Source organism: Camellia sinensis, chromosome 15, assembly GCF_055761805.1.
Source record: "Camellia sinensis isolate YWXY chromosome 15, ASM5576180v1, whole genome shotgun sequence".
NCBI classification, from domain to species: Eukaryota; Viridiplantae; Streptophyta; class Magnoliopsida; order Ericales; family Theaceae; genus Camellia; species Camellia sinensis.
Window position 1 is genome coordinate 137234114 of NC_138975.1, and position 24397 is coordinate 137258510.

Genomic DNA, 24397 nt, shown 5'->3' on the forward strand with positions numbered 1-24397 from the left:
TTGTTCGATTTTCTGATTTAAAATCATGCAAGTTGAGCTATGAGCACTGAGAGTTTTCCTTTTTTGGGTCCAAGAAATGGTCCAGTTTTGAAAAATGGAGTACTTTTCGAGAAGATTAGTCAACCTCAGTAAAAATTCTCAAAAATTATTTTTGCAAACGACCACTGCTCAACGAGCACGGAACCTACTCTCGAGATGCACAACCTCGGATTCGAAGGAAAATTGCCCCTTGCTTGAGGGGAACTGCATGGCAACGGAAAGTTGCCCCTTGTTTAAACGGCACCACGACACGTTGAATGGCAACGGAAAGTTGCCCCTTGTTTGAACGACGCCACGGCGCATCGAATGGCAACGGAAAGTTGCCCCTTGTCTGAATGGCCCCGCAGCGCATCGAATGGCAACGAAAAGTTGCCCCTTGTTTGGATGGCACCGCAACGCATTGTAGGCAGTCCTCAGAGCGACGAACACAACCAAATCCTCAAATACAGAGAAGACAAAGATGACTAGAACCATCGCATGGACACAATCGAATTGTTTTACGACTGGACTTCAGAATGAAGTTGCCTACGTATCCCAAAGATGGGAATCAAGCCTTACGTAGTTCGGGGTTAAGGTACACTCGGGTATTTAACCTCTCCTTTTTGCGCTCTAACTTTTGCCAAGGCGCCCGTCACGGGTTTTCGACCTTGCGAGCTTCTTTTCATTTTCTTTTTTTCTTGATTTTTTTTTGTATCTTTTTTTTTTGTATCTTTTCATTCTCTTTTTTTTTTTGATTTTGTTTCTTCTCATCTTTTTTTTTTGCATTTTTTTGTATTTTTCTCTTGCTCTAACTTTTGCCTGGGTCGCCCTTTCGGGTTTTCGACCCAGCGAGCCTCTCAAAGGGTAAAAGTATAACAAGTCCATGCCAAATGGTTTTAGGATCTCGAAGCCATCCGTATCCAAGAGAGTGGCTGTTGTATCGATTTGCAGAAGGATCCATCTTCGGCTCTTCGAGCACATCGGACATTTTCCCCCCTAGTTCGAGGGGTGTTTCTGTTCTAGCTTCGCAAGCTTCTTCTGATGAGGTCTGATCTTCTTGATCTGACTTTGGTGCCTCTTGTTCGAGGGCTGTTTCAAATCTGGCCACACAGGCCTCATATCGCAGTTGGCCGTTGAACACTCTGAATCCAAGGTCAAGGTTTGAAGGCAAGGGCTCAAGTCTCAAGGCTGAGAGCGATCCTAAGCTGCACAATCTCAAGAGCGACTCCACACAGGTCTTCGCAGGACCGCGCAAAACATTTTGTTTTTGAAAGTTTTTAAGAAAGCGACAAATTGCTCGCGCTGAAGATAGTGTGAAACCAGTCTGGATCAAGCCAGGGTCCTTCTCAGTACTCATCGTTAACAAGCATGATTTCATTCATTAAGGGCTTGGCACGCCTCTCTTTCTCTCAATTGATTAAGTTTTGCAAAACCTGAGGAATTCCTTCCTCTTCGTTTTTATCACAATGTTTCGAAAAACTTAGGTCATTACAATGACTTCAAAGGCACAGAAATGGCAGGCGAAGAACACTGTCATTTCATTCAAACTTCTGGCACAACTGGCACACGGTAGAAGCAAACACAAGAGTGTGATAATCACTGCTGTTCCATTCAAATCTGTTGGCATAACTGGCTCCAAGGCAGAAACAGACTCAAAAGAAAGTAAAAAGACAAACACAAAACAAAATGGTGACGCCCGAGGTAACACCCCCCGGAATCACCAGACTCCTGCACAACAAGACTGACTCGATACAACAAGACAGACTCAACAGGACTGACTCGACACAACGAAACAGACTCAGCAGAACTAGCTCGATACAACGAGACAGACTCGACAGGACTGACCCGATACAACAAGACAGACTCAACAGGACTGACTCGATACAACAAGACAGACTCAATACCCAAGTCAGAAAGCAGAATAAACAGCATTCACAAATACTCAAAATAGTGCGTACCATCCATCACATCTGGAGTAAACTGAGCACCGCTAGCAAGTGGTTCATCCCCCGATCACATAACAACACAGGTCCAGAGTACCCGGGGGATATTAGACCCTTCTGATGCTATGGTTCCAAGACTACTTAGCAAAAGGGAAAACAAACAGCACCTCAGCTCAACTTCACCAAAACAGATACGAGTGTAGCAAGATGACTGTGCCCTCTACTGAATTCTGCCCCCAAAAGTCCGCCTGTAAACTGATACCCTCAGGTAAAACTGATTCCCAAATACTGATGCCCGCAGGCCTGATGCCCAAACTACTAAACTGGTGCCCGCAGGCTTGATGCCCAAACTTGTAGACTGATACATGCATTCCTGTAGAGACGCACTCTAAAAGCACATAACAGATAAGTGAGAGCCAAAACACCCCTATGTTGGGGTAGGATTTCTCTGTCCTATTTTGTCAGGAGCTAGGGTTTTACTATGCACGCAGCGGTTTCAAACAACCTATATCGGGTAAGCAACCTGTCCTAGTTTGAAATGGTCACTATGGATTTCGATATGAACTAGGTCGAATGATCAAAAGGGTGCCCCGGTAAAACCGGGGTTTGTGTTCCCATACTGGCAGAGCCCACAACCGGTCAGCCTTATGGTCATGCCTTGACAAGACAAGCCTCCGGCAAACCGTTCAGGAATAGCAGATGGCAAACACGGTGTCCTAGGCGCACCAATGCAAATGCAATGCAAAGAAACACATAAGTGTAATCAAAACAAGATATCACGAGTTCGAGTCAAGTTCTCTAAATCTCCAGCAGAGTCGCCAGAAACTGTAGACGTCCCCGAACGCCCCGGGAGGAACGAGCTCCCGTTCCGTTCGATATTGGGCTCACTACAGCTTAGGACTCTCAAATTGTCACGGTTCTAAGTCTGAACCAAAGAGTCCAAATTCGGCAAATCGTTTTGAGAAAACAGATTTTTGAAAGAAGTGCCAAACATGGATTGCTTTGCCAGATACAGAGTCGCCACCTAAATATTTTATTTTGGGGGAAATTTAGGAAACCCTGACTCGTTGCCTAAGGCCACGTGTCCGTCATCACCAAATTTGCCTCGGCTTGGGAACTTGGGTACGATTGGGGAAGGTCACTTCGTGAGCACCCCCGCTCGCCCGATCAAAGATCGGCCTCTACTAACCATGATATCTATTTTTGAAAACTTTATGTGTTCTTATTCCGGTTATTAGCCTAGATTACTATGTGATGCGCACAGCATACAAGTATAGACTGGGTCGCCTGAATTGGAACAAAACATTTCATGTTTGTTTTTGAAAGATGGTTTGCTACTCGCAAGTAGGCTTAAAATGCAGATTTTGCCACCCTCGGGTGGGCTTAGAAAAGATGGTTTTGCCACTATCTAGTGGGCTTAAAACTCACAGTTGATGATTTGTTCCAATTCGAATAACCCAACCTTCACCCACAGGCATTCAGGCAGTTATATCACATAAGCATATAGCCTCATGGTAAGCATGCTATTCATGGCAGTCACTCACACGCATGCAAGGATGCTAAAGCATAAAACTCACCGAGTACTCTAAGCCAAAACAGAAGCTCATTAGAAATCCATGCATGATCTTAATTATACAGAGATGCCTAATGCAACACATGCAAAAATACAACTATAACAGGCTCGGCTATTCTAAACATGGCATATGAAATGCTACAGCTAACATATATTCAATTTGGAATTGAAAATACAATGCAGTTAGTATGATGCGCCGAGCCCGGTGCGTGCAAAACAGATGAATGAATGCAAACATGCTATCATACTGTATGCTAATTGAAACATGCCCTAATCTAACCATCATAAGCTGGTAAATAAAAGGGAGAAAGACGTGGGGTTGGAAGACATACACACTTATTACAGTTGTGCCCTCGCACGGAGGGTCCGAATAAATATACAGTCCCGAATAAAAGAATAGTACAGTCCAAATAATGTACAAATTCCTAATTAATTAACAAATTAACTAAGAAAGCTATAAAAACTGGCATGCAAGCCAGGGACTGCCTTGATTCCGCTCCGGGTGATGAATGATGCATGTTCGGGTTGCCTTTGTGCGGAAATCCATGACGATGCCCCAATTAGCCTCTGTTTGCACCTATTCTTGAAATGCGTGCCAAGCTCCGAAAAGTTGCTGATTCTTTATTTTGCTGCAACAGAGAGCAGGAAAGAGGCATGGCAATGTATTTTCACAAATGTATGCATGTCTCGATCCTCGTGCCACCAATTACGCATATCAATGCATGACGGCCGAGGAGTCGAATTGCACAACTCAATATGAGATGAATGCAAATGAAAACACAACAAGACCTAACTCCATCATGGATGATCCGGAGTGTCGGTGACTTAGAATTGAGACACGTTTCGTCACTCGGAGTACGAAACGTACCTCGTTTCCCGTGCTCGGGCTAACTCCTATCCCGAACACAATGCAATATGCATGACATGCATGAAATGCAACTAAGATACAACCTAGCATACACAATGCTATGAAATGGAATGACATACACAATGCAATAATGGGCTTACACCAACATGAGAGAGCCTCAGCCGCACTCACATAGGAGGCCATCAGATGAAAACAAGACAACTCAAAATGCGTGCACGCGTGCACGCAAACCGAGGACCGACCCTCAGGCACCGAAATGCCACTCTGATTAGACATGGCAAAGACATGGAATATGATATGCAAACATGCAAAAATCAGTAGCAAAATGAGGGGCAAAACAGCCCCGAAACAAGGCGAAATGACACCCGATGCATGGAATTTCTCCCGAAATGCAAAACTAAGTACATGAAATGGCTTACAGCTATACAAAGCATGCATAGTTGGTACATGGAATGAAAAGACAGAAGCAAGACAGCCCCAAAATAAGCATGTTTCCAGTTTTAAGCAGGGCCAAACAGCGAACGCCAATAGGGCAAAACTAGCATGCAAAAATGGCCCTAAATGTGAGATTATGAAGCAAGTCACAGATGCTGGCCCCAAACAGCTGAGGGTCCTTCAACAATGTTGAAGAGGGACCCAAAATATGACATTTTATAGTTCTGAAAAGAGCCCAAAAACAAACACAGGTATGGCTAAGCTCTCATGCAAGAAATGGGCCAAAAGATGGCCAAAGAAGCAAGTGGTGGTTGCTGGCCTTAAACACAAAGGGGCCCTTCAACAACATTGAAGAGGGGCCAAAAATAATGCATTTTACAGTTGATGGCCGGACCCAAAACAGTATGCAAATATGTTCAAAATGCTATGCAAAATGAGGCCAAAAAGAGAGATATAACACAAAGTATATAAAAGATGCCTCAAACCATGAAAGACCCTCAATGAAACATGAAGAGGGGGTTAAAATAAGACTATTTTCAGTTCTGAAAAGAGCCCAAAAACAGAAGCACAATAGGCTACCAAATCATGCAAAAATGGAGCCAAAATAGAGATATAATGGAAAGTGATAAATGGAGGCCTCAAACAGCAATGATCCCTTCAAAAATGTTGAAGAAGGGCTCAAAATAAGCAACTTTTCAGTTCATGACAGAGCTCAAAACAATTTATACACAGGCCAAAAATGTTACACAAGAAAATGGCATATAAGAGGGATAATGAAGTAAGTGCACCAAGGAGGCCTCAAACGACAAAAGTCCCTTAATGAAACATGAAATAGAGCTCAAAAAAACACTACTTTCAGTTATGGCCGGAGCTCAGATATACAAGAAAGAGAGGCTAAGAAATGTTGCAAAAAATGAGCTAGAAAGAGGGAAATGGTAACTCACCCTTGTAGACCAATCTTTGGCAACTTCTTGGACCAAATTTGCTGCCTCCTAACCTCTGAGAAGACCTCCAAGCTGCTGGAAATGGAAGTGGTGGTGTGGTGCTAGGTGATGGTGTGTAAAAATGGTTAAGAACTTAAGGGGTTTTGAGGTTTAGAGTAGAGAGAGAGAGAAATTTAATGTGAGAGGCTTATACAAAAATCTATATCTCCTTCAAAACACAGCTGGGGGGTTTGTTATATAGACACAAGAGGGTGGAAAAAATGGGGGGAAAACAATTCAAGTTTCCCCCCAAAAAGGTCAAAAAGTGGTATATAAAGGCAAGTGGTAAATGCTGGACCCAAATGGCCGAGAGCCCTTCAACAAAGTTGAAGAGGGGCTCAAAACAAGACACTTTATAGTTTATGACCAAGTCCGAAACAGCTCACAAGTAAGCCTAAAATACCGTGCAAAAATAGGCCTAAAAGAGCGTTAAAGAAGCAAGTGCTAGGAGGAGATCTCAAACAGCAAAATGTCCTTAATTAAACATGAAAAGGACCTCAAAATATGATTATCTCAAGTTCTGGTCGGGGCCCAAAAATGCAGAATGAAGGTTCGGGAGCCAAAATACGCAGTTCGGGGCCCGAAAGTGGGCTGTTAGGCACCGGAAGTGGTGTCCGACCACGAAGTTGGTCTCTCGGACCACATTGTCCCTCAAAAGGGAGAAAATAAGATGTATGCCAAAAATCGAGGCAAACGGAGGTGGTTAAGCGGTCCCGAACCGAGGCACACGGCCAACGGCTCTGAAAAACTGGAAACCGGACTCCAAACGGGCAAAATGGCCTATGACCACGAAACGTAGCCTACGGCCACTGAGAGATGATCTACGAGACCTCTCCCTCCCTTCGGGAAGAGAAACGGAGAAAACCGAGCCTGGTTCGCAAACCGAGGCAAGGTATGAAAGAGCCCGGAAGTCCGGAGGCAAGGCTCGCAGCCGAGACTCTGAAACTTCTGAGCAAGCACAATATGCAATATCACTGAGTGCTCAACTGGTGATGTCTGAGTCTCAAGGTCGGTCAAAAATGGGGTGTCTACAGCCTCTTCCCAGCAGAGGGTTGAGGTTTGTCACTCTCCGCCAACTTTGAGATAGGCAGGCTATCTTCGGACTCGACCTGAATTACCTTAGGCTTTGGTTGAGCCTTTTTTATCCTCTTCGGTTTCGATGGAGGAAGGGTTTGGGTTGGCTGCTCATCAACAGATGATGGAATGCTGGCCAGAAGATCTTTGGCAACAGGCTTAGGGCGACCCATCTCGGTAGTAAGGACAAGTCGTCGTCGACGTTTTCGCTCTGCAATTGGAACCAAGTATGGAGCCGAAGAAGATGGCTGATCTGCTGGATCAGATGTTGATCCTTGATCTGTTCGTGATGTGGAAACAGTCAATGGAGTTGTAGCAGAAGGTGGAGAAAGGCTTTTCTTCTTCCTTTTGGGAACGTCGGGCAAAGTCGACTTGTATGATGGAATAAAATTGAGAAGCACAGGCGCTTTTCTTTTGTGGATTGGCAAGTCCAGAAGTCTCTTCAAGTCCTTTCTGGGGATAAAGGATTGGCGAAAAATTTTCGGTGGCTGACGAACAGCTGTAAGAAGAACAAAACGTCAGAAACAGACAAAGTATTTAAAGACTTCGAAAGAAAACAGGCAAAGCCGAATACTAGGCTCTTACCCTTGCCCTCTAAAACTGATCGGGGAAGAGGGTAGAGATGGATGCCCTCGTCTGGAGCAAACTCCCAATTTTCCGAGGTAATGAGGTAGTCATCTCCAGCCCCCTTGTTGGAGTCTGGGAGGTCGGCTACAATTTTGAATTCTGTAGACCTCGTCTTAAGGTAATAAATGTAGCCTTTTTCTTTCAAATTAAGGGCACACATGGTATAGCAATACTGGATATCGGCTAGGGTGATCCTAGCGTTTTCCTGTTTAGCTAAGGCTATGGCACCAAAGATCACTCGATAGGAGTTGATTGCCAGTTGCACGGGGTTCAACTTATAGTAATGAAGAATCTCGCGAAAAAGAATGTTGAGTGGGAGCCGGAGTCCGCACTGAGTAAAAGCTACAATGGGAAAGGGCATAGAGTTTTCTGTAGGCATGATGGAGTCATCATCCCCAGCCAGCCTCAGATGGACATCGACAGGGATGGAGAACTCTTGCATAAAGTACTCAAGTTTGGTCGGGGTATCTACCCTATATCTCCACATACCCATGATATCGGCCTGAATTAGAAGGGTTGGAATTCTGAAAGAATGTATTTCTTGTTGATGGGACCTCGACAAAAACCTAGGTTTGGGCTGGTACAGAAATTTGTAAGGAATGTTTCAGTTTTGCCCTAAATCGTGGGTTCTACAAACGAATCCCAAACCTAAAGCTATGGAGATGAAGATCAACGGCACAGATCTGGAAAAGACACAAAAAACAGAAAACAAATACGAAGTTTCAGAATTAAGAACAGAGGTGGACTATCAAGAGCATGAAGAATACAAAGGGTTGAAGGCCAAGAACAGTGGCAAGGCGTGCAGGAAGAGCTATGAACAGTACATGTATTCAAGGCATAAGCAAAAAGCGAAATCAACGCATTCAGATGTATGATTCACAAATTGATTATTTGAGCAAGGCAGTAGTAAACAAGAAATTCCAAAAAAGATCAAGAACTAGAATAAGAAGAAAACAGTTGCTTACCAGAAAAGAGTGAAGCCGGTATGAAGATTGCCGAAGTTCGACGATGGTTGCAGGAATAACAGAGTAGCGAAAGCTTCACCCGAAAGACGAACAGAAGACAATTGTAGAGCTTGGAGCTTGGGCAATGGCGGATTCGAAAGAAAGAGTTTAGAGAGAGAAAAAGCAATAGAAATTAGATACAAAAGTGGCAAAATGAAGAAAGGGGGAAAGGTTTTGTCAAAAATGAAAACGGCGGCAAAAAATAATCAATACGCCTAGAAGAACGCATACGTCAGACAGCGCACGTGAGAAGGAGACGGCTTATGGGCGCGTCACAGGTACGAACCAGTAAGAAAGAAACGCGTGGTTAAAAACGGTTGAGTTATGGTATATGACAGCTCATACGCGTGGAAGGATTCTTGAAGTTCTTGTTCTTCAATATAGCCGAGGTAATAGAACCTAGGGGGCAGTTGTGGGGATATATTTTCTGAGTACCAACACGTGGCAAAGTGACGCCGACGTGTCAGCCGAGGTGCCACGTGTCCAGGTCCTGACGCCGAGGTGATCTCTGCAAGGTCGAGGTTATATCCGAAGATATCGGAATCTAAGATAAGAGGATAAAAGATAAGGGACAAGAGTCCTAGAATAAAGAGGAGATTTAGCCAAGATTAGGATAAAACTCTTAGAGAGTTTATCTTTATCTCTTGAAGAGTCCAAAGTAAGTACTAAATTGGAGTTCATAGAAGTGAGGCTTCTAGTGGGACTAGGATTAAGTAAACTATAAAAGATAGGCACCCCGTGGGTCTAAGGTATGCAATTTATGCTTTAAGTAGTGAGATTAGCACTTGATTATCTTTGAGAGATATACTGACTTGATCGTCGGAGTGCCCCTCGGGTGGAAGAGCCACCGTCGGAGCCCTTTCTTTCTGTTACAGGTTGACTGAAACCATCTATTCTGCTAGTGCTCTCTAACTGATTACTAAACGAACAGTGTGATCAGAAAATCACTCACACACTTATCACATAAAATTTCTATAATCATAGAACCGAACCGAATCGAATCAAACCGATTACATAAGTTTAATGATTTGATGTCGGCTCCTAATTTACTTTTAAACCAAATCAATCCTACCCATAAGCACTCCTAATTATGAACGCCTTCAAAATAGAAAGTCAATATGATTCCTGGCCTATCAACTGACAAATTAACAAACTATCCTTCTGCTATCCATGCAGTACCAACTCATGACTAGAGAGGATCCACATCCAATTTTTACTTGTTACAAATTATGTTTATTTTTCAATCTTTTTGTGTATATAATATATTTGTATACATAGTAATGCTTTGAAAACCGGATTGGTAAGTAAACAGAAAAATAGACTTGATGGACGGGTTACCGGTTCAATTATTGGGTCACGTTAATATCATATAATTAAAAAATATAATTATAAATTATAAAAAAATAAAAATATATATAAATACTCAAATAAAAATAAAAATTATTACATAGTATTTATTAATAATATTTAATAAAGTCATAATTGATAAGAAAAAATTACTTGTTTTAAAAAAATTAAGGTTGCGTTTGGTAGAGTTTTGTAAATATGATTTGAGAATATGAGTTGTATTTTGAGTTTGTGAGTTTTGGAATTATGATTTGTGTGTAGAAAATTTGTTTGGTTATGAGTTTTGAAAAGAATTTTAAATTGAGTGGGAAATTTTTGATGTGACATGTGATATTTAATACAAAAACTAACAACTCATAACTAACCACACAACTCAAAATTCTATACAAAACTCATAAAAAAAATTTTAAAAATTCAAAAAATATTTTTTATTTAATATATAAAACATAACATGTGTCAATTCCAAAAAAAAAAAAAAAATTACTGGCGGGGACATCCTGTGGGACATCCGAGGGGTTGACTGGGGGGTTAACCGGGTGACAAAGTTTTCAAAGCAAAGCTTGGAATTGATTTTTAAAAACCGTAAACAAACACACAACTCAAAAACACACCTGGAATCACATTTCCAGAGTACAACAAAAAAGAGCCTAATTTTTTTTAACATTCTCTCCAAACAAATTGATTAAACGCTAGATTTAATTTTGGAAAGAAATGAAATTTTCAACTCTCCCTCCAATCAATATGATTCAAATAATTTGATTGAATCTTACATAAAATTTTGTAAGTTTTCTTTGAAAAATCTTTTCCTATAAATACCAATAAACTTTCATAATCTCCTCAAATTTTCAATGAGACTCCTCCTTATGAGAGAAGACTCTAGAAGAGTTTTTAGTCAAAATTTTGAAATATATTTATATATATATATATAGAAGAAAAAAAGAAAGAAAAGAAAAGAAGAAAGATAAAAAAAAATTAGAAATTTTCCAACTGTCGAATCGTTTCAAAACCGGTACCGGGTCACCGGTTTGGCAATCTAGGTCGGTTTTCAACCCTAAACTAGGCCCGGGTCCCGATTCCACAAACCAGTCCGATCCGGGTTTTAAAACATTGCTACATAACCCAACCTATATATATGTACTAATTTTATATTAAGCCCTAGGGTCCTGTTTGTTTTGGGGTATGAGAGGGGGATTAGGATTAGGATAGCTGTGGGCCTCATTTAATGTGTTGTTTGTTTGCAGAGTTGAGGAAGGGATTGCTAAGCCGAAGGACTTAGGATAGGCCTTGCAAATGGGATTCGGATGGGCCTCCAGGACTTGGTATTAGAAAAATAGTCCAGCGGACTAAAAATTTTTTATTTTTATTTATTTTTTACATGTTGGGCATTTTTTTTTGAATATTAATGTTTAATTTTTTGTATTTTTTGTTAAGTAAAAATTATTATTTTATTTATTTTATTTTATTTTTTGAAAATTTTTTATTTTATTTTTATTTTTTTAAAATTTTTTACATGTTAAGCATTTTTTTTTAAAACATTAATGTTTAATGTTTTTGTATTTTTTCTATTTGTTTTATTATTTTATATTTATTTTATATAAAAATAATTTAACAATTTCTACACTAACAACTATCATCAAAACAAACATAATTTTACTTAATCCCCTCACTATCAATCCCCTCACTATTAATTCCCTCATTATCAATCACTTCCATTCGACCTAATGTCTTTCATGCAAGTCATAGGTCAAGATGCCAATTGATCAACAATACTGTACTATCCAACACCATTGATGGACCCCAAAACTATATGAATTTTCCTAGATTTCCAATATGGCCATTGCCTTTATAGTTTAGATCTCATTTTTTACTTTTTGTAGAACTATCTGTAGCATATGATTAAAAAGTAAAAACTTAAGATTTTTGTTTTTCTTTCTAAGAAAAACAACAACATATATATAGGAGGTCCCATTACAGACATAACAACAACAATAATAATAAAACTAGATGAAAAAATAGAAATATGGAGAGACCGATTAATCATTTTCCATCACTGCACTGCTGAGAAAATTAACTTGACCAACATGAAAAACAAAGTTCCGGTTCAGTATCATGTGTGTAATATCCATGATTTGAACAGACTGTCTAAAGATATGCACAAGAGGTGAAAATATTTGCACTAACATATCACATTACAAGTTTCCAACAAACTAATGCAAATTATCTCGACATAAAACTAACATTTTCCCAGTGCTAGCCTGCCTCTATCGCGCCTTCGATTTCTTCATTTGTCAGAAAGCCGTGCAGAAAGCTAAGGCCTGTTTGGGAGTCTTATTAAACTAGAGAAGCATACGTGACAAAGCAATAGGACCTCATAAGTTGCCTCATCAATTGCAGAGGAAATTTGAGAACCAATGTAATAAATATCTGCAGATAGTTTGACATGGTTAACAGAGATGAATAAAAAATTGCAAGTCTAACTTTAATGATTCAATAGTAGAATTAATTAGCGACAAAACATCCAATGGTTGGGATTGATATATCATGCTCGTGAAGTTGAAAAGGATTGTAATCAAATGGAAACAAGTTTGTCTTGATATGTTTCAGAATAGTTGCATATTCCATGGAGCAGCTAGTGTGTTGAGTTATAAAAGCATTATCACCAATCACAACATCTGCAAATAGTCTATTTATCAACAAAAAAAAAAAAAAACACATCTGCAAATAGTCTATCTTAGATTAGCAGAGGGTCTTTTTTTCCTTTTAAAGGGACAGTAATTGGGTGAAGAAAATTTACTTAAATGTAAGAAAATGCAATGATATTCACTTTGACTGTGGCATCCATCACATGAGTTTCTTTTTCTTTCTTTTTTTCTATTTTGATTACTAGTAGAATTGAGTTTCTAAACTTGGTTGTTTCTTTACTCGATGCATTTTATCAATTCTCCTCCAATCTAAGGGTTAGTCAAATGTTCACGCACTTAACAATGTTCATAAATGATTTCGTCAATTCATGTTCATGGAATTGCTTCAACACTGATCTAAAAAGGAAAGTGCAGAGTGATCTGATATCGTTCCAATTTTATCAGATGTCACTGAAGGGACCAGGGTGATCTGATATACACCCATGCTGAACCGCAGTAACATTTAAGATGTAGTTATTCAATCTAGGTGGGACCCTAATGCTGTGTTTGGTTGGGAGATTTGGGGAGGGATTTGGAAAGGGAAAGGAAAAAGGTGTGTGAAACTAGGTGAAATGTAGGTACATTTTATTCACATATCACCTAACTTTTTCATTTTCTTTTCCAAATTCTTTCTCAAATCTTCCAACCAAACACAGCGTAAGGTTTTGTGCATCTCTAAAGAATTGATTTCCAGAGAAATGATGTTCCTAGATCCATTGCTGTCAAATCACAAATCACATTGTGAATAGTAAGATTCACTCTATTTAAGGATTATTTGAGGTGTTCTAAATAAGTGTACTTTTTGACTTTTTATGAAATACGAGTTGGATATGGGTTGGGTTTGAAGTGATGTGATAGAGAGGTGATGTGACTTTAATGAGATGATGTGACTCAAATAGGATAGTAACTTTTTGACTTTTTAAATTTTTTTAAGAATGCCAAACTTGACCTTAGTATAATATATGACTAGCATATCACCCCGTGCGTTTACAATCTATACTATAAGGGTGTTTGGAAAGAAAAAAAATAGTCTAATTTAGGTTAAAATTTACAAAAAGACAAAATAGGCTAAAATACAAAATATCACATCAAATCCATAATCATTTCACTTTTTCTCTCACAAACATCACATCCAACCATAAAAAAATCCAATCATCTTCCCAAACACAAAAATTTTAGCATACCAAAATAGCCAAAAACTAAAATAGCCTACTAAAATAGCAACTTCCCAAACGAAGCCTATATATTAAGCAAAATGAGATTTTTAACCCCTAAGGCCTGTGAAAGCTTCAATATCCCAATCTGAATTTTCTAAATTTTTTATTTAAAAAAAAAAAAAAACTCAACATTTATTGATTTTGTCAAAATCCTCTGATCAGCGTTTATTAATTTTTTTTCAATCCACATGTCATTTTACATGCTTGCATTTATTGATTTGGTCAAAATCCCATGATCAGCATTTAAAGATTGTAAAATTATTTTTATAAAATATCTTTAAAAACATAATTTATATATTAAAAAAAATCTAGAACAAATATAAATATCTATAATTATCCCGTGCATAGCACAGGTGATAAGCTAGTTATCTACATATGTGAATTACGATTTTTAAATGCCTTCTTTTTTTCCTTTTTTATATTATATTAAAATTTAATCTTTTGATAATAATCATGTGTTAGACTTTTTAAGGAATTAAATATCTTTTATTATTATTATATTATATTAAAGTTTAATATTTTGATAATAATCATATATGTTGGACTTTTTAAGAATTTTTTTTTATACTTGTTCTTAATGCATTAAAGCGTTATTATGAAGGATAATAATCATATGTGTTGAGACTTTTCAAGGAATTCATGTATTGGATTTCAAAGAATTTTTTTTATGCTTGTTCTTAATGCATTAAAGTATTATTATGAGGATAAGACTTAAGGGTTGGGAGAAGTTAATAAATGCTAAGATTTTTTTTTTTTAAAAATCAAAAAATCAAAAAATTTAGATTGGGAGATTGGAACTCCCACAAGGTTTGAGGTTAAAAATTCCCTTTTGCTTAATATATAGTATATATTTTTTATATGTATATACAAGTAATTGATCTAAATTGTATACATGGCGAAGATATGATCCATCAACACACCCATCTATCTACAGATAATTTAAAAAAAAAAAAAAAATGTTATTAACTATAAAAGAGAACAATTATAACATCGTATTGGTGAGGAAGTTAATTAGGTTTTGAAAAGTGGAAAGTTAATATTAAGTTATAAAGTAACCCAACTCAAGAAAAACCCTGTCTCCACTACTAGATGTTGATTGGGCCAAAAATTAGCAAAATTGGATTCTTAATTGGCTAACTGTAGGACAAGTGTGGAAGACTTACAAGCAATGAGCCCAAACTAAAAGCGAGGCAGCAGCAGAGGGCTCCAGTTTAGTGCTAAAGTTAATTAAGTTATGCTGCTGAAAAAGTAGTATACATATATAGGCATTTATGTTTTTTGTACGATAACCAAATGTTAAATATTGGGCATGTATATATAGGATTTTGACAACTGTTATAGTTGTTGTCAACAGTAACCAAAAATAGTAATTAGGAGCTGGTTTGGTTTGATTTTAGGTTGAAGCGTCGAAAGAACAATAGATCAGAGTCACAAATTAGAGTTAAGGGTTTTGGTTTAATGATAAGCGAAAGGGTAAATCAAATGTGGTTATGGGTAAATCAAATTTTGAAAAAAGAAGAGCTTGTCTAGGAACCATGGGCCTCGTAATTAGGATTAGAATTGCATCACATAATTTACAAGGGAGCTTCAAAAACTAGACAAAATTCTCCAAGCATGTTCTCCATTGACTGAGAAACTTCACATAGCATTACATGGATTTCTAAAACTCATTGAATTTTGACTTCCTCTATGGAAAAATCAACATTTCAAAATTTTTACGCTTCTTTAATTTTACTTTTTCATATCTTCTTATGATTGCATCACTAGCATTCCTAGTGGATTAACTCGCAAACATTTTGACAATGGGAGTTCAAAGTAACATGTCTATGACGTGGGTAAGCTGGTCATGTTTGATACATATTCACCACCTTGGAAAAAAGCAGTAGGAATTAGCTTATTGTATGGGGATTTGTCCACCATATCATTAAGGAAAAGATTTCTCAAGCTGTGTTGACGCCGAGCTATATCCCAATCTAGGGTTGGTTTTGATACATTTTATGCAGTCTAGAAAAGAGTATGTGTAAGCAGAAAATTGATGCACAAAGCCTCCGCTTTGACTAGAGGCTCCGAAAGCTTCCCATCCAAGTGGGGGCTCTCAGTTAATGTGCCAACAAAAAATGCCTCTATAAACTGGATGTTTACATGCCTCCAGTTAATATAGCGGTTAACCTTAATTTCCACTAGATAAAGTTTCCAAAACAATTAGATGCTTTGCAATATAAAGCCACCAATTCAGATAGTGGCTCTACTGTTTTTCTTTAGCCTCCTCCATTATCTACAGACTCGTGCTTTGTATGGTTCCGTCTATTACATATGCAACTTCCATACATTGTGGAGGTTTTTCATTGCCTTACCAGAAACCCTTATTTTTAATTGGGCACATGGCTCACATCTACTTCTTCAAGAGTCTATCAGTCTTGCAGCATGTGGATTGAGAGTTTACAAATAAGCATCAAAATCACAACTTACCACATAATATTATCCCAGTGAAGGAAACCACCATGACCTCTAGCATTTGTGAACTTGTATATGGAACCAGAAACTGGATACAGAAAAGATTTTAAGACTAGTCAAATGGAAAATTATTCAAATCATGAAAGCTATAAATATTTATAAATAAATAAATAAATAGCACTATAAACATGAAAGCCCAGAGTGATGCTAAGGATACCTTCATAACTCTCAAGCACTGGATCTTCTGACAGCAACAGGGGCGTGTCTAGGTCAACGAATCTGTACACAGAATTACAAGATAGTTTTATTTTCTCAAACATTGAAACTATGGAGCAGAAAATGATCTAAATATATATATTGTCCGTAATCAATAGATGAGAATCTTGATAAAGTATTTTTCATTTATAGAAAAGATTGTGATGGTTACTTGAAACCCCCAAGGCCAGCAGCAAGATGACCAGCAAAACCCATGGCCAATCTAGTCTCAACCATGCCACCAATCATCAGATTCAATCCCGATGATCTTGCTACCTCAATAATTTCGAGAGCCCCAAGAACCCCAACTTTGGCAAGCTTAATGTTAATGACATCTGCAAGATTTTCTTTGACTATTTTCTTAGCATCAACTAAACTTCGGCAACTTTCATCAGCAGCAACGGCTAACCCATACTTCTCTTTTGCAATACGGTAAACATGACCAAGACCCTCCCAATCATCTCTGTGAACTGGTTGTTCAAAGAGAACTGGGTTCACCTCCATTTCTGCAACAAACTAATAGTTTAATGATCTCCACTCATCAGAAGAGTACAATTGTTTAAAATCCTGAAATGTGTAAAAAATCAAGACAAGCATATGGGGAGAGAGAGAGAGAGCAGTTTAACACTGCGTTTAGATTGTGGGATGAGAAAATAGAAGAAATGATTGTCTTTTCTCATTATCATATTTGGATAAGTAAGAAGCAAAGTATGTGACATAGGGATATGAGTGAGATTTCTTTTTCTTCCTATGTATTTTATGGGCAATCTCAGTATTATGAAAAATGCACAACCAATCAATTTGTTTCTCACCAAATCTCACCACTTTTGGTGAGAAATGGAAGTTAAGAGAGGTCTCTTTCTCCTAATTTCTTGCCATTTCTAACCTAACTGATAAACCAAACATGATAAAAGAGTTCTCATTCTCTTCACTTCTTATCATTTCTCACCAAATCATTTGATCCAAAAGGACTGTAAGATTTGTCATGAGCAAGCAAAAAGTTCTCCCCTCTATGTAGAATGTCATTTGTTTCTATTAATTAATGGATGCATAATGATTGTTTAAATATCCTAATGTATAAGTTACCATGCAATCTTTCAAGAACTTGAATAGCTTCGTTGGAGGTGTAACCCTCATTAGCATCCAGGATAAACAAGCAATCAGGGTAGACCATGCGTATGGCTTTCAGCACTTCTATGTCTCCATTTAGATTCTTTCCCACCTTAAGCTTCAAAGTCTTGAATCCTTGTTTCTGATACTTTGAAGCCAATTCAGCAGCTTCAGCTGGGGAAACAATTGGAATCTACAAATGAAAATAGCCAATATTAAAGGATTAGGTTTCACATTCCCGTTTGTTATTGGTTCTACGATTTTACATTTCCTATCATCAATGGGTATGGTTATTTCCAAACCCATTGGCACCAGATGTGGCTTATTGAGATAGAATTCATGTGGTCACTAAGGACTGGAACAATGAATTTATCTAATTAAATGGAACCACTTAGGAAGGAACTGAACTGTTATATCAGTGGTGACAGTATTTGAAACTCCACCAAATAGTCTCCACAAAGGTATGCCAATGCTGTTAGCAACTGCATCAATCAATGCCATCTCAATTCCCGCCCTAACCTTCAATTTCAGATAAAACTTAATCAGAATAAGCAAGCCTCTGAATCTTTGGTGTGTAGGAAAAATATATGCATGCAACAGATAAAATTCCAAATATGTTTCTTCACATTGAATTCACAGTTTCACATTCCATCATATGCATAACTGTAGATATAAAAATATACAGGTATCGATGCCTGTGTAACATAATTGCTCTTCACAACAATAGCAATAAATATCAGTGTGTAGTGCACCCAAAAAAGAGTCTTACAAATTTGTAAATTGTTTTTTTCTTATACAGTGACATGATATTTCTCCAAAAAATTATTTTAAGAGGAATGGCTCCATACCACTTATTAAAAAATTCCGATCTAAAATTAAGTTGTATCATATTTTATAAAATAAATTAGTAATTGGTTACATAATTGTTTAGATAATAAGTGTATATACTTATGTATTTCTTTTTTGTTTCAACTCTTATGCCTATCCATGTTCACAATTTATTAACCAATCAAAACATATTGCACAAATTAACCATAGAAATGACACGTACCTCAGCAACAAGTATCCTTAAAACATCAAGAAAGAACAGAAATTAACCAAAGGCATAGCTGAAAATGGAATTCTTTTATCATAAAAACAAGGGCTAGAAATCTCCTATTTTCTTTGCAAAATAGACGTACCTCAGCAATGAGCATCCTTAGAACATCAAGAAAGAGCAGAAATCTTTGACACACTTTTTTTTTTTTTTTTTGGAAACATTGGAGGCCGTTGCTTGGGTAGGGGAGAGTTTTAAGACTCAAACCTTTGACCTCATAGTGAGGCGCAAGGATTTTGGCCAACCAAGCTAGCCCTAGTTGGTTAAATCCTTAACATACTTGGAAAGTATTGAAGTTTACTTAATCTATTCAATTATTTGTCACTATAACCATTTAGAATGGGCAGGTTTCAACAGGATGGGTCCATGAAGGATCCAACCCCACTATCTGTACATATTCTCTTCCTTTTTATCCTTTTTGTTTTTCTTTTTTCCATTTTTTTACTTCCCTTTTGCATAAGTAATGTTCATAGGAAAAAAATGCAGTCTTATCTAAAATCACCCAATTCTAGACCCTTACTCATTTATAAACCCCTGGCTAGCATTCTACTTGGCAAAGCATGGTCCTTTAGATCATAATTGGGTTAGGCTACTGTCTATGCTTTACTTTGACTTAGGCAATCAACTTTCCCTAAGAAACCCTAATGTATAACGATTATACTTGCCAACCTCCAGGGAGCATTTGGCTAAAATAGCCAAAAATTCATTATAAGTTGTAACATTTCTGCACATATTTTCATAAAAAATTAAAAAACTAACTAAAATAACCAATTCCTAAAGAAGGCCTTATTCGACACTAAGCAAAAGCTTTGACCTCGAACCCATGTTCAAAAAGATGTTAGCAATTCTAACAAAATATAATTTTATCAGCTTATATCATCCAATGCCCATCAACTCAAAGAAACACCAACTTATAAAAACGAAACACCCAAAAGCACAAAGTGAACCAATAAACATTAAAGATTCTACATTTAAAGGTATTAACTATTTTAGATAAGGCCAAACGATCTTAACATATTATTTCTCAACTCATCTTCAATTAGTGTCTACTCTTCTATATTTACACTCCATTTGGATTGAGGGGTTGCTGAGAAAAGAAAAAAAAAAATAGAAATACAGAAAATGAGATTTTTCATTATTTCTTTGAACGATTAATAAGGTGAGTAATAGTGAAAAATACAAAAAAATAGTGAAAAAGCCAAATCACACCAAACTTAAATTTTTGTTTCTCGCAACAGATTTGGTGAGAAATCAAAATTCATCCATACAAAAAGGTAAAACCATAATCATTTTTTTATTTTTTTTCTCACCTCACTATCCAAATGGTTAGTAAAAACATAATGAACAAGAAAATCAAAAGCTCAAATGAATCTAAAAAATCAATTTATCATAATATAACTCACAGAAGCAAATTCATGACCAGGAAGAACCCCACCAATCTCCCCCAACACAGAACCCAAAGTCATCGCCGGACTCCGCCTCAAAAACCCACAAGCCTCCGCCGCCTTCGCCAACGCCGTCGGCTGATCCTCCGCTGTCACCGATGGCAGAATCGGAGCCTCACCCCACCCAACACACCCATTACTCAACTCAATCCGAATCGCCACATTCTCTACCTTCTCAACCCTCGATGACGCAATCGTAAAAGGAGCAATTAAGGGCACATTCAGTGGCCTCCCCTCAGCTCTCTGAACATCAACAGTGAAAGTTTCCATCAAATTCTTGAACCCAAAACTCGTTTGTGTCGCCGCCGCCGCCGTCGGCGTCTCACACGACATCACCGTCTTTGCGCCGCCGGATGGAATCTGGGAAGTGGGTAGTGAAATTGGGCATCTGGGTTTGAGGGGGAAGAGAGGGGAAAAGGAGGAGACTAGAGAGAACCCATTTGGACCCATTTGGATTGGAGAGAGAGTAGAGATGATCGATTGGGTTGTAGTTGTGATTTGGGTTTAGGAGGTTTGTGATTGGGTATCGAGAGAGTGATGTGATGAGCTACTAGTACTACCATTGTTGATTTGTTGTTGTTTCTTGTATTTTAATCAGAGCAATGAGCAGTTGGTGGGTGGCTTCGTTTATTTAATTGATTATTAAAATGTGAACTGTTTTTTGGGGTTTTGATTCATAGTTTAATTGATTGTAAGGCTGTTTTGTGCTTGTTTTGATTGGGGAAGGTTTCTTGGCAGTTTCCGCCTGAAAATGAAAATGCAAGAAAATTCATGGAAAAGAGGAGACACCACCAGTTTGCGGCTTTTTTCCAGTTTTATTATTTTTTATTTTTTTCATATTTTTTCAATAAAATCATATATAAATAAATAAAAGGAATTGCAATTCAAGGTTATTTTGAGAATTAGTTTTTTAGTATTTTTTTATTTTTACCAAAAAAAAAAAGTGCAAACAATTATATTTTATAATGGTGCACATTTTTTGTGTGTGTCAAGCTTGTAAAAAAAAAAAAATTCACTTAAAGTGTAATAATTTTAAAATTGTTTTACTTATTTTTATTATTATTATTGTCTTTTTTAAATTCAAAGTCGCAACTTGTCTTCCGTCAATAAAAATAAATAATGGGGATTTTTTTTTAAAGTCTTTGGTATTAAAATTTTATAGCATAAAGGACAATTAATATTTTTATAATGTCTAAGGTCTCTCAATATTAATTCAGATAAAATTCGATCTAGAGAATTTCTCTGAATAAATCACAGAGAAAATTTCAAATTTCTTTGGACACATCACAGAAATTTTTTATACATCACCAATATCAAATTTCTCTAGACGCATCACAGAGAAATTTTACACATCTCCAATACCAAATTTCTCTGGAAAAGAATCTGAGAAAGAGCACAGATTATGATATATTATCACCACAGAAGAAAAGTTGATGAAGAACCCAACCCATCAAGTAAATTGAGAGAAAGAGAGAGAGAGAGATCTTTCAAAATAACTTTCAAAAAGTATCCATAGAGCCTTTTTTAATTTTCCCTTCCAACCCAGAGAAAATTCTCTTTCAACCCAGAGAATTTCACAAAAATCTAGAGAAAATTCCCTTCAAATCCAGAGAAAGTCACAAAAATCCAAAGAAAATTTCCTTTCAATCTAGAGAAAATTCACAAAAATCCAGAGAAATTCACAAAAATCGAGAGAGAGAGAGAGAAATGATGATAATGGTTAAAAATAAAGATATACGAATGTATCTGGGTGAGGCCTTTTGTCAAATAGTTTAGATGCATTATTGAACTCCACTCGAAAACCTACAGGAAGCAGTATCAAAGATCAAACATTTTAAAACTTAACTAAGAGGATACATCTCTTTAAGAAATCACATCCCATATCCAGTTTTCACCGTGATTAGCTAAAGATTATTAATAAAAGATTACAGAGGGAATATATGTTGTAATACTTCAGTGAGAGGGAGGAGGGGAAGCAATAAATTTTGGTCAAAAAAATCTGACCTAAACAGGATTCAAGAGCATGTTCAAACATTGCCTAAGTGAACCTCCTCACTGAGCCCTACTCTTCTTGTTAATGAAAACTAACAAGGGTCTTGCATCTGGTGGAAAATCAATTAACTCGTACATTTGTTTCAATTCCACAGCCTGAGATTCATCCTTGATCAATTGATGAACTTCTTTTAAAACTAGGTTTAGAATCCAATTTTTTAACAGTATCACCTTTGTGTTGCTCGTCCACATCCACACAACCTTACCGTCGCAGGCGGCTCAGCCGTTGAATCCCACGCCCTACGCCCTGCGTTGCCGTCTTCAACGACGTCTCCGGCGGGGATGTCGAAGGCGCCCAAGTTTCTGATGAACTGGGCACGCCGAGAGAGTTTAGAGTGAGAGTGAGAGAGAGAAAAAAAAAATGAAGTTTGATTTCAATCAAATTTCTCCGTGATATATGGGTGTAGGAGTTGAGGGATCTTAAATATCATAAAATAATATTGTGGATCTCTTCCATTACTAAAAATGGGAGAGGGACCTCAGACTAATTTTTCCATAAATAAACTTCATCTGTTTATATTGGAGTGTTTTGAAAAATTGGTAAAAAGTTGACTTTTTAACTTTTTTGGTGACTTTTTTGACAAAAAGTTGGCTTCTTTTGGTTAAAAAAGCTAAAAAATCAAAAAGCTAACTTTTTTAACTTGTTGCCATAGGTTGTTTTATGCATAATTATTAATGAAATTTTCAAGTAAATTATATCCATAATTATTATGATTATTTTCTTGTTTTCAATTTGGTTCATGTAAGTTCAGTTGCATTAATTTTGCCTTCTAATTTTTCATGCTATCTCAATTTAAATCAATTGATAATATTTGTTAAAATTTTTAACAAAAATCAAGGATAAAATGGTCAATTCAAAATAAAATAGGTCATTTTAACAAAATTTGAAAGAAACTGTTTTTATATTTTAGTTTTTTGGCATTTATATTTTTCATATAGAATTGGCTTCTCTCAAGTTTAAATTCGAACGGATCTCATTTTGATGATTCGAATCGTTTATTTTGTATAGTCATTCATTATCATCGATGACAAAATTAGGTCAATTCAATAATTGTAATATTTTTATTTTGTCGTGTTTATCTCTAAAAAAGTTAAATGGTCTATTTTTGAAAATACTTGTCATTCATTTTTTTAGAGACAAATGTGATAAAAAAAAAATTACAAGTATCAGATTGATTTGATTTTTTTAATGAATGATATACGCAAAAATTTCTATAAAATGAATAATTTGAATTATTAAAACAAACTTGCCCTGAGCCCCAAAAACATCTCAAATTCTCTCCCATTCAAATTTAAAATTGAAAGAAAACCCAAGCTTTTCAAATAAGGTACATAGCTCCGATGCAATTATAACCTTATTTAATACCACCTAGATTGTGACGCCCCGAATCTACACTATTGGTTGCAGTCAAGGGAGAGTCACTAATGAGTCCTATGGTCAATAACCAAGTAAGATCCCAGATCGCCGGAGGAGTCAAATTAGCTCCCTTCTAAGTCCAGCTTTCTTAGGCAGCGCACTACCCTTTTGACAGATCTTACCAGGTATTGACACAAGGTCTCATAAGCAACGATAAGGTGTATACAAATATATAGTTCATAAGTACATAACAACCACGAATACTCTTAATTTCAAAAGCTTGTTCCATTACATTACATCCCAAAAGAAAATTTAATCTTCACATGAGCTTTACAAAATATCAAAAGAAATTTCTAACTTTCCTAAGATAGCCAAAAGTCTTCGAAGGTTTCAGGCTCGTCGTCTCCAGCTATAAACTCCTCTTTGGCACCTGGCATGATACGCCGTAAGCTTTGAATGCCCAATAAACACACACACACACCCTGCCCCTTTTTTCTAGTCCAATACGGAATCACAAATATAACATCAAGTAGTAAAGCATGATACTAAATAAATAAAGAGTTACAAGTTAGATGTTAGTAAACTAGAAATCCCCCAAAGAGATTTCATCATTCCAACCACAAGAATCGGATGTGGATTATTCGGTATGCCCCCTCTTTTGCTGCTTTGTTGCAGAACTAATCTCGGATGCCTACCAACGGTTATATACCGCATAGCGCCAACCGTAGGGCCTCAAAAGAGACGGTAATAATGGGCATTGCCCAAATCCCTCCTCACACCAAACCACCTAGGGTCCGAATACAACCGCTCCGTTCAAGGGTTCCGAAAACCACTTGCGTAAGACTTTAACTTCCAAAT

General features: G+C 37.1%; 1 protein-coding gene across 4 annotated transcripts; it reads right to left on the reverse strand.

Moving 5' to 3' along the window:
• Positions 1-11899: 11899 nt before the first annotated feature.
• On the reverse strand, positions 11900-22577 carry CYP77A5P (cytochrome P450, family 77, subfamily A, polypeptide 5). Of its 4 annotated transcripts, XM_082909287.1 has the most exons (8): positions 22135-22574; positions 20089-21933; positions 17998-18108; positions 17566-17782; positions 16652-16985; positions 16442-16503; positions 16240-16312; positions 11900-12296 (listed from the first exon to the last, which is right to left on the reverse strand). In XM_082909287.1, coding segments are annotated over exons 2-8 (1290 nt in total). In that variant the 5' UTR covers positions 20581-21933; positions 22135-22574; the 3' UTR covers positions 11900-12295. The 4 variants fall into 4 exon arrangements, with proteins under 4 accessions (XP_082765413.1, XP_028053914.1, XP_082765412.1 ...); XM_028198113.2 differs by having other exon boundaries at positions 20089-22577; XM_082909286.1 differs by lacking the exon at positions 11900-12296 and having other exon boundaries at positions 16236-16312; positions 22135-22569.
• Between the last annotated feature and the right edge of the window lie 1820 nt (positions 22578-24397).

Bases quoted from the DNA above. Each gene is read 5' to 3' on its own strand.
- CYP77A5P (XM_082909285.1), bottom strand. From the start codon at position 20,580: ATGGGTCCAAATGGGTTCTCTCTAGTCTCCTCCTTTTCCCCTCTCTTC. The intron at 16,986-17,565 runs GTAACTTATACA...AGTTTGTTGCAG, and splicing joins AGTTCTTGAAAGATTGCATG to AAATGGAGGTGAACCCAGTT. The intron at 16,313-16,441 runs GTATCCTTAGCA...TTCTGTATCCAG, and splicing joins AGTGCTTGAGAGTTATGAAG to TTTCTGGTTCCATATACAAG.